At 33.6% G+C, this 11,619-nt stretch overlaps 1 protein-coding gene across 2 annotated transcripts in view; it reads right to left on the bottom strand.

The window, feature by feature from the left end:
* Positions 1 to 1,277: 1,277 nt before the first annotated feature.
* LOC150106915 (serine/threonine-protein kinase RIO3) overlaps positions 1,278 to 11,619 on the bottom strand; it is a 79,933-nt gene continuing 69,591 nt past the window's right edge. For both annotated transcript variants that reach the window (XM_090393369.1, XM_090393370.1), the window contains exons 9-11: positions 8,489 to 8,659; positions 5,176 to 5,280; positions 1,278 to 1,955 (exon numbers count right to left, since the gene is read on the bottom strand). In XM_090393369.1, coding sequence (XP_090249495.1) covers positions 1,794 to 1,955; positions 5,176 to 5,280; positions 8,489 to 8,659 — 438 coding nt within the window. In that variant the 3' untranslated portion in view covers positions 1,278 to 1,793. The remainder of the gene's footprint in view (positions 1,956 to 5,175; positions 5,281 to 8,488; positions 8,660 to 11,619) is intronic.

Here is an 11,619-nt window from a genome sequence, read left to right as displayed (position 1 = left end):
CTTAGGCACGATTTTTAGTGAAGATGGTAAATTAAATATAGAAATAGACAACAGAATCAGCAAAGCTGGTATGGTGGGAAGTCAATTGAATAAATTCATATGGAATAAGAGAGAAATTAGTCAGAACACTAAATTAGCTGTATACAAGGCGATGTTCAAACCAGTTTTAACTTATGGATCTGAGAGCTGGGTCAGAAGTAAAACACTTGACCAAAGACTAGAGACCGCAGATATGAGAGTCCTGAGAAAGATTATAGACATGAACAGATGGCATCAATGGCAATATCATATTAAAAACGAGGATATTAGGAAAGAACTTGACATTGTCAGCATCCAGGAATGCGTTAGCAGAGTTAATCTCAGGTGGTATGGTCACTTAAATAGAATGGGAGAGGAAAGATTAGCAAAACAAGTGTTCTCTGCCAGGTTGGCAGCAAAATGACCCAGAGGAAGACCAAGATATAGGTGGATCGATATGGTACAAAGTGCCTTGGACAATAGAAATATAAGATCTGATAATGTTGGAGTCTTGACAAGTAACAGACTGATTTGGAGGAAAACTGTAAATAGGAAGTTAGTAATGATGTAATTTTTTTCATGTAGTACTATGATATCCTGTACACCCCTTGAGGGTACATGGCAGGAATTTGATGATGATGATGACAAATGGCCAGTAACCTTCCATTCTCCAAAGGATCCATCTCATTCATCTTGCACATTCTGGAGTATATATGTTAACAGACCCAACAGACAAAAAACTGGTGGATCTGTTAACATCTACCATGAACATAGCTAAATTCATGATCATTCCATATGGCAAATCAGCACTGGATTGTGCTGCATGGATATCACTTACAGGTCAGACTATTTTAGAATCAGCATCAACTATGAAATACTACTCTAACCTCAAGACTGGCTGCATTAATTTGCCTAAAGATCTGGGAGATCATTCTAAGATAACCACATTTAGCTTGATGTCTGAAATTTTATTTTTTGTTTAATTATCCAGTTCATAAAGAGGATGCTTTGAGAAGACAGTTCCTTTCACTTACAATTAAAATTGTTTCTAGCAATCTAATTAAATGCTGTATGTTTTAATACAGTTGTAATTTGTACTATAAAAATGTTGGTTTGAAATCAATCTAAATATTATTAATTCAATAAATTATAGGTTCTAAAGATAAACACATAAACCTTTAATGATTAATTATTAGAAGTTATGTTTCCCTCATATTTTTAAATATCTAATCTAAAGAATAAGTTTGCACAACAAAATCTGAATTCAAAAATGTTTTTAATTCCCATATTTAAGAGACTTTACAATCATTCATTAACGTGGGTGGTAACAGCAGGAACTGGTACTTAAAATATTGTTTTTCTGTCATCAAACCATAAAGTCTGCACACACAAGCTGCATAGTAATAGTAGTTTAAAATATTTTCAACACTCTTAAACGGTCCATATAATGTTAAATAAAATGCCATGTACACATTTATGCTCAACAATTTTTTTACATCTAGTTCTATGTACAATGTACCCCCCCCTCAGGATTCACGAGTGCAGCTTGCATAGAGGCATATTAATGGCTGCACGGTAACCTATTCAAATTTATACCAACAAATTGACATGTTGTATAAAATTTTCTTATGCTTACAGCAAAATACCAAGCCATAGCAAGTTTCACCTAACAAGCTTCACAAAATCAATGCACTAATACTTGGTAACATTTTGCATATAATTTATATTTCCCCCCCTCATTACAGGATAGAAAAATGTACAGTTCACATGAATTGCTATTGTTTTGAATGAGTTGCACATGATTTATTGGAGTGATCATCAGCTTCTAGTCCAAATTTCACATTGTTAACAGATTTGTCAAAGAGGACCTCAAAAAAACAATTATTTTCTTGTAAGCTCTCAGGGAGAATTTCTTTTTCTTGATCATACTTTTGAATCTGAAAAGAGAATTTTTTTTCCTGTAAATACATGTTGTGCAAGAATAGCAAATATCAATGTCTTGTTGATACATATGCAATTTTTCTAGAGAGTTAGCTATTCCTATGAAAAATAGTTATGTTTTCTAGGTTTATTTTATTTAAACAGTTACACCATTACCGAGGGGAAGTTAAAATTAAATAGTAAAGCTTCCCTCAATCTTTACAGTAAATAGACCTTGAATGATGAGCATCAAGTTGTTGATGTAGACTCAAATTGGATCCTAAAGGTGAGTCAGATTGGACTGTGAAAGATTCCTGTCACAAATAGCTTGCTCCATTTCGATGCATTCCACAGATGCTTAAACTGTGTATGCCAAATGAGAAGATTAAAATCCTCCTCATGCATCATTCATTTCTACATGTGAAATGATGCACTGTCCTACTGGCAATTTAACCTATATTTATAATCTAAACAACTGTTTAAAAAATGGAGATGGTAGTACTTAGTCAGCAACATTGCTTAAGTAGACTGCAGCATTTGAATGTTGTTCTGCCTGTATCAGGGACCCTAACCTGTGCCAAGAAACATTGTTATATGTACATCACTGTAGCAGTAAGATTTTAAACTGTTATATTGGCCATCCCCATTTCTTGCACCCTTTTTTCATCACTTCTCTCCAAGACTGATGTTTTCTGGATAATAAAATTAGTGTTGTGCATGAATACTCCAGTAGGGTGACTATTTCCATGATATTTACACTGGTCTAATCATGTGCAGGCACACACGATCCCAAATGTGATGTTGGCAGCATATATGAGAAAAGTTTATAAGATATATATGTGGAATGCATCGAAATTATCCTTAGCATCTTACTGGATAGGAATTTTCTATGTGTACAATTAGCTAAAAAAAACATAATTCAGGAGAAAGTTTGGGGAAGAATATCAAAGATGGCAAAATGTTTTATAATCTGCTAAGAAATGAAGGAAAAGGAATCAAAGATGATACAAGTGACAAAATTCTGAACATGGAGCAATGACTGCAAAATTATTAAATGACAGTTATCAACAGAATTGTGATAGAAAATATCTAGGAAGGATGCATTGATTGTATCCTTCCTGGCTAATGGAAATATGAAATATATGATATTCAACCAGAATGGCAAGCATGTGATGGTATAAAAATTTAATAGTGGCTACACTGTTTAATTCAGGATGAATACCAGCCAAACTAAAATTAAAAAAATATATAAAAAATACTTTACTTGCTAGTTCCAGGAAAATTCTGCAAACATTTGTCTAAATAAAAAATAATTAAATAAATGGGGGAGACAAAGAAAATCAAGCTGGATTTAGGAACATAAGGTTTGCCAAAACTAAATTTTTATTTTATGACAAACTTTTTATTTAATTTTTTATTTTTTATTCTCTCAGTTATCCAACTTAGACATAAAATTTTTATTTTATGTCTAAGTTGGATAACTGAGAGAAGGCTTTTTAAGGAATTTGGAAAACTGACAAAATCTTCTGACCTAAAATACAATACTGACCTCGTAGTGTGCCTCATCAGCAGGCAGCTGCTTGGATACTGAATGAATGAGGATGATTGGCAATTTGTAATTTAACTAACCATTAAAACAAAATGATGGTAGAAGAGTGGAGCTTTAACTGGGAAGTACCTTAGCAAGTATGAAATTGTCATGTTATATCAACAAAATGACAGAATTTCATAGTGGGGCACTGTTCTCTCAGGACAAACAGTGAAAAGTCAGTTACTGGAAGAAATCTTCATCTCCACATCAGAAGATGTCAAGATAGGCATATCTTGACTGATACTTCATTTATGGCAATGGTAGAAGAATTAGAGACATATCATGTTGATATAATGAGTAGTAGTAGTAGTGAAACAAAGAACATAGACAGATGAGATTCTTCTAAATAAAAATTACAAGAAGTTATATTTAGGCAACAGTGATCAGAGAAAGGAATAGCTACAGTATTCAAAATTAAACATTACATCAAGCAGTCATCCAGCTAACTGTTGATATAACAGAGCACAAGTGATGCATGGAATTAATTCAGTATATCCCACTTGAAATCCTATTCTCAGATAATTGTTATACATTCTGTAAAAATTGGCAGAAGAACCTTATTTCGGATGGAGAATGGAACAATTTGATATTTTTCAAAAATAAATACATGTGATGAAATTTCAACTGCTTGGAAAAAAATTTAGAGAAAATTACGCAAAACAAGGAAGAGATTCTTGGTGCAGATTAATTTTGAAATAGCATTAACTCATTCATTTATTGATTTTATTGCACCCATCAAGCTGCTATAAATATATGAAGTAGTGCATGAGTGACATTTCAATACAGAGAAAAATTGGATTGGAAATTAAATTTTAAGTGACAAACTTGTGCAAGATGAAATGAAGGAAAATCCAGCCATACCACTGCTCTGCATCATGTAAATGCCTAACAATCAAGAATAAAGACAAGCTTCTTCCCCCTCTCTCCATTATAAAAAAAAAAAAAGCTTCAAAACTTAGTTATACATAGGAACCAAACAAATTTTTTTACTTGTATTTTATTTCAATAATCAAGGATTAATAAAAATAAATAAACATGTACAATTGTATCTAAACTGTTATTGTAATAACATACATTCATAAAGATATGTGTCAATTTATAAACTGAATTCAATGATTACATATTCCTTTTATTTATTATTTGGAAAAATTCATTCATCGTCCATCCAAGACATTCAGCTACTATGCTAGTTTCTGATATTTTAAGGAAAGAGTGGAAGGCAAAGAAGAAAAGCGTAGCAAGAAAATATCACACACAAAAAAAACATTATTGGTTAAAAATGGTATAACCATCATATGTGGTATGAAAGTAGTACAAGTATGTGCTACTTCCATAAGTTCACCCATAAATGTATAAGTCACTAGAATTTAAAAAAATGTTATACAGAAGTATAACATTTAACAATTATATCACAGTAACCAATTGGAAAACCTATTTAATCCTGACAAAGCAGTGATGGAAAAAAAAAAAAAAGTAACAGGATCAGATCTGCATGTTTCATCACTGTAGTAATACAACCTGATCATGAAAGAAACACCATAAATTTTGCTTTCATTCATTTTCAAGAGATTTATGATTTAAAAACTATGTTAAGGCATGCTTGGATTTTTTTTTTCTTTCCCCCTCTGTTACTTAGTCTATCATACCTTTGATAAAAATTCTGCACCTTCTTCTGGAATGGTGAGTCCAGTGATATTTGTAAAGAGTTCTTCAGGAGATAAAATATTCTGAGCACCCCTCTTTTCAAAAAACTAGAATGGAATAAAACAATAATAGCATTTTAAAATTTCCAACATAAGTTTATGCTGTTTAGTGAATCAAATTATACTAGTTTAACTACAGTGAATATGCAGATGAAAAGCATTCCTCCTGTAGTATTTGGTGAAAATACTTAAAAAAAAAAAAAAAAAAGACATTCAGTACAGATAACTTTTCAAACCATCCCAATTTTCAGCAGCTCTCCTTAAGAACAGTTTCAACTTATGACTATTTTAGTGAGCTACTGGTTTCAGATCTTAACTGCAGGATTTCTCAGTGTAGTATTTGTCGATTAACTGTTATTCATCATTACCAAAAAATAATAAATTCTGAATAAGAATTCATCAACAAAATTTCACTTAAACTTTAATAATGTCTTCCATAAAGAATGCAATCTTTGTTATAGGCTTTTGTTTTGACAAATAATTAAAAAATATATATATATTTTTTTAATGTGGTTTTCCCACCCACAAAAAGTTATTAGTAAACCCATAGTACATTTGTACCATGGGTGAGCTAATTAAAGAAGACATTAATATAATAATTTGCTGTCCTAGTCCTAAATAGATAAGTCTTTTATAAAGAGACTGATTCAAATTATTATAATTTAACTGGTCGGGTTTAAATCCTATCTGGAATGCAAAAAAACATTTTAAGGGCTTAACTGAACATGAGTTAGCAAGGTTATTTTCATTTCAGAAACTTAAGTTGTTCATCACACAAGAAAAACAAATGCACTAAAAGGATACATATAACTACTCTAATTTCATATTAACTGTATCCTGTAGTATCATAGGAATCCAATTAAGTCCTCTCATGTAACCTCAAGTTATATGAGAAGACTTGAAGCCTCATATACTGAAGAAGACAAAAATAAAAATTCTAGTGAGTTCTTTTGATATGTAGCAAAAATGACTGTTACTTGATACAGTCCAAGTATCCAATGAACAGTTTATCAGGGTATTTCTTCCTTGTGAAGGCAACATGAGAAGCTGGAGTGTAGGTAGAGAGAGAGAGGGGGAGAGAGAGAGAGAGAGTATAGGTGTAGATGGGACTGATGATGAGTGAGCAGGAGGTATATGAGGAATTAAGTAAACGTGGATGTTAATAAGACAGTAGGACTGACAACAAATTACTGTATTTGGAAGAAATGCTCTAGGACAGTGGTTCCCAAACTTTTAGTAAGACCACCATACTCCCTCTCAGTAAAAAGTGATTCGGGAGAAGTTATAATAGTATTTCATTCAAACTCAAATACTTGTAAATGTTAAGAATATTAAACTTTATCTACCCTATAATATAAAATGATAAGCTTTTTTTTGTAATGTTTTTTGTCAAGTTATTTGAAACTCAGGGGCTATCCTGAGTGTCGAGTCTTCAGAATTCAAGGAGAACCAGCCTACCAGTCTGGAACTCGGGGGGTGTCGAGCAGCATAGGTGCCAGGAGGGGGGGGGGGGCAGTACACCCTTTCGAGTTTTCAAAATTCGAGTCATCAGAATTCAAGGAGAGCCGACCTACCAGTCTGGAACTCTGGGGGGGGGGGGGACGCCGTAGGCGTCAGGGATGGGAAACCCCCCCATTCGAGTCTTCAAAATTCAAGGAAAACTGGCCTACCAGTCCAGAACTCGGAGGGTTGGGTGCCACAGGCGTCAGGGGGCAGAGCCCCCCCCCCCTAGTATTATAATAAATTCCAAACGTGAAAAATTTTTTAAAATTATGAAATACATTTTTAGTTATACAAAAATCCTTCCTAAACAACTGAAGGCCATTAACAGGCTAACTTGAAACCTCACAGTAAATCCATATTGACAGTATGGATTTTGCCACTGTAAATCAACAGGGGATTTTCTAGCTTATTTAACCTACCATCGGATAAAATCACATAGAAAAGCTTGGAAAATTTCAATAAAGATATTATGTGATTGAGTTTGACACAAAGGCCTTACATAAGCTATTATCTCATGTGCTGCCAGGTCTCTCTTTGTAACTAACACTGAGGTTCCACAGGAATCTGTTCTTTTACAAAACCTCTTCCTTATATACATCAATGACCCTCTCCAGTTAAACTAGAGAAGGTCTCTAACTAGAAATGAATAACCCACAGTTTTGCTGATGTACATTGTCATCATCAAACCTTGAACTACAAATCTTCCAGAATACCAACTTATTCTCAATTATGATCCCCTTCAATGGAGTTTTGATAACCTTGCAATTTTTAATGCTAGTAAATATCAGTCCTGTCTTATTTCTTATATATAAAAAAAAGTTTCCTTATCTTCCCATCTTACTTCAGACAACAACTGGACAAGATGATTTGTCTCTTCCTAGGATAACTAACTTCCAATCTTTCTTGGCATGAACCTATTACAAGTATTTAAATCATTTAAATAATTAACTTCTGAATACTTAGTAACTCTATACAAATCACAAAAACATCCAATTGTTGAATACAGCTCTTGCAATGAGGTGGTGTCCCTAAAAACTCTGTCAATCCTTAGCTCAAGAACTTCTTAGAAGAAAGTAACTGGTTGATTATCTCACAAACTACTGATCTGGTTCACAAAATGAATAGTAGCTTTAACTAGCAGGTTATGAGTTCAAATTAGAATCCCTCTGTAGAATAGCACAGATATTTGTGAGCATCTTTAGTCAGTAGGTGAATTCCTTGACCTCATGTGAAGCTGAAGATAAAATGGCTGAAAAAATTCCAGATTTGATTTCTTGAGCAGGAGTTCCCAGATTCTCGGACCTTTACACCTACTATACCCAAAAATGTACTATAGGTTTTCAACCTTTCATGAATGGGATTCAAATAAAAAATAACCCCATTCTCTTTCTCACTGATGCTTATTTCCAAAAAATATTTTCATCATCACTATTTATTGGAATTAGAAGCAGTAATTTCCTCACCCTCCTCTAAATTTGTTAAAAACACATGTAGTGGCTATTCAACATTCCTTCACAGTTTAAAACCAAACTCACAGAACACAAGGTGAGTTCAACTCATGTCAGATATAAATTTTTTTATATCTGATTTATAAAATGATATATACAAATTGTAAATATTTTTATATTTACAATTTGTATATATCTTAGCTATTAAATGTGGTTTTTTTTTTTTGGTACAAAGCAAGGGTATTTTTTTCTAAAATAAATGAGTTTATAGAAGAAGAAGAAAATAAGTATTACAAAACACTTACCTTTAAAACATTCAAGCAGTCTCTATATAGGAATTTCAATGAATGAGGATCATTACTATCAACAGCTTGGCCAACATCAATCACCCATACTTTTCCATCATGCCAAAGCAGATTATATTCACTCAAATCAGCATGTACAAGGCTACAGTCATGATACAGTTTCTTCATTATCTAAAAAAGAAGTGCACCACTTTAAATAAAATTGGCTTTGGTATTAAATATTATAAAAATTATATGTAAGAGGAAATAGCCATTTCCCAAAAAATATTGTATATATGCTAAATTTTAATTAGACTTAAGCTCAACTTAGTTATTAAAATAATCCCACTTAATGAATTTGTGTTTCTAATGACCATTTATAATATGGTAAGGATCCTTGCTAACTTTTATTCTAATGCCTTTAATCCATATTTGCTTTGTTGTAGTATATAGCAAATATGGATTGCTAATATTTACATCTCTATAATAATTTTCTCTCATTTCTTCAATCAGACATCTATGAAGACTCTGAATGACTTAGATTTTAACATAGAACTATTTCAGAGAAATTCACACTAAACAATTTTGTTTTTAGATTATATATGGCCTTCCAGCCAAATTCATATGAAAGTGTCAATTCATATAAATTTGTATATAGAGAATATAACAGAGCGTGATGTTGCATATAAATTAATCCTTTATCCTGCAGTTAGTATTTTGAAAGAAAGCTTTACTTTGCTATTCTGATGTCAACAAATGAGCTACGTTCTGGGTGGTAAATAGTACAATTCCATCTCCCCCTACAAATCGGCTATTCTTTCATCTTCCCTTTTTAGAGTGCTAGGTTTGGCATATTCTGATAAAGTAACTGGATTCATATATATTAATGTTAGGAGAGAGTGGTAAATCCTATCTACATACTGTCAATGTGTATTCCTCTGTTCTCACCATATGAGACTAGCTAGTTTAGATTAAATTTCAAGGTATTTGTGAGGATTCCTGAATCCAAGTTGGAATTTAAACAGTTATTTTTACCAAAGGCATATCACAGATAATTCTTCTAACTGCACTATGGAAATATTATCAAAAATCTCACCCAACAGCAAGATCCTTGGGTTATTAGGTGTATACATGAGAAGCAGTGTCTACCAAGAAAGCTAGAAATCAACTCAAGAAGAAAAAATGTGATCTTATTTAAAGATTTTGGTATTTCAAAATATAAAGAGGAGGTGAAGGAAGATCTTTCTTGTGAGAAATAAAGAATGAAGCTTTCCATGTGCAAGTACCACAAGGCAATAAATTAAGAAGAGAAAATAAATGGATATACTGTTATCAACAAAACTGTGAATAGAATTTGAGGCTCCATGAAAGTACATAAGTAAACGCATGCATCTCCAAGGTACTCCAGCAATGGTGAGAAATTCAGCAAGCAATCTGCCATGATACATAATGAACAAAAAAAGATGATCTAACTGCAAAGGATAGAAGGCAGACTATGAGTCTCAATAGATCGCAGTATGGTGGCTGCTCTTCTAAGCACGACACCCAGACCAGTACCTAGGTCGTCTGCGGACGATTTGGTGCCCGCACGTCACACCTGAATGGTGCGGCGTAGGAAGCAGCTGCCGCATAGTCTCAACGGCTGCCTTGATGCTTCCGTTCTAGTGGCCTCATCGCCAGAGCGATCGCACCGTGACGGTACGAAAGCAACTCCGGCTAGCGCTGCCTTTTAACGCGCGAAGGTTTTCAGCCAAACACAGATCTGCTATGGATTGAAATTCATCATCATCACATTCCTGACATGTACCCTCAAGAGGTGTACATAATATGATAGTACTAAATGAAAAATTTACATCATTACTAACTTCCTATCTACAATTTTCCTCCAAATCAGTCTATTACTTGTCAAGACTCCAACATTATCAGATCTTATATTTCTGTCGTCTAAGGCACTTTGTACCATATCAATCCACCTATATCTTGGTCTTCCTCCGGGTCGTTTTCCTGCCAACCTGGAAGAGAATACGTGTTTTGCTAATCTTTCCTCGTCCATTCTGTTTAAGTGACATACCACCTGAGATTAGCTCTGCTAATGCATTCCTGGATGCAGACAATGTCAAGATGATATTGCCATCTGTTCACACCTCTGATCTTTCTCAGATCTGCAATCTCTAGTCTTTGGTCAAGTGTTTTACTTCTGACCCAGCTCTCAGATCCATAAGTTAAAACTGGTTTGAACACTGTCTTGTATACAGCTTTAGTGTTCCGACTAATTTCTCTCTTATTCCATATGAATTTATTCAATTGACTTCCCACCATACCAGCTTTGTTGATTCTGTTGTCTATTTCCATATTTAATTTACATCTTCACTAAAAATCGTGCCTAAGTAGCTGAAATGTTTTACTTCAGTTCCACAGGCCCTGTTCACAACACAGCTGACATTTTCAACAATTCTACCTATTTTCATTGTCTTTGTCTTTTTAATGCTGACCTTCATACCATATCTATTACAACAGTTATTCAATTTAGTCAAGGAATCTTGCAAACTTGTAGCGGATTTATTTAGAAGTATAACATCGTCCGCATAAAGCAAAGAGCTAACATTAACATTTCCAATTCTAATATCATGTTTAATACCGCTTTCCTTCATAATGTGATCCATATAGATAATGAATAACAGAGGGGATAATATACATCATTGTCTCACACCAGATTTAACATTAAACCATCTTCCTGTACTTCCTTCAATTCTAACTACCGACTTACAACTCAAATACAGACTAAGTATTGGTTGCTATAATGCCCCATTGACACCATATAACTGTAGCATATCGAATAGCTTCTCTCTTAGACCTTATCATATGCCTTTTCCAGATCGACAAAACTTAAATACAGATCTTTGTTACAATCCCATGCTTTCTCAACTATTTGTCATTAAGTGAAGATCTGATCCTGACAGCCTCTATTTGGCTTGAATCCAGCTTGTTCTTCACCAAGCTTTTCTTCCACAATTCTTCTAAAGTATACTGTCATAAATCTTATCGTATACCGTAAATCATAAATTGAAATTCATATTAGTTAATTCTCCAAGTGGTGAGGAAGTTCCATTATTAATGACAGCACTAATGGTGTGGACAATGGGACAGTAGTT

Source organism: Typopeltis vanoorti, chromosome 5, assembly GCF_054136105.1.
Source record: "Typopeltis vanoorti isolate ZY-2024b chromosome 5, IOZ_Tvanoo_1.0, whole genome shotgun sequence".
NCBI classification, from domain to species: domain Eukaryota; kingdom Metazoa; phylum Arthropoda; class Arachnida; order Uropygi; family Thelyphonidae; genus Typopeltis; species Typopeltis vanoorti.
This window is presented reverse-complemented; position numbering and strand designations above follow the sequence as displayed.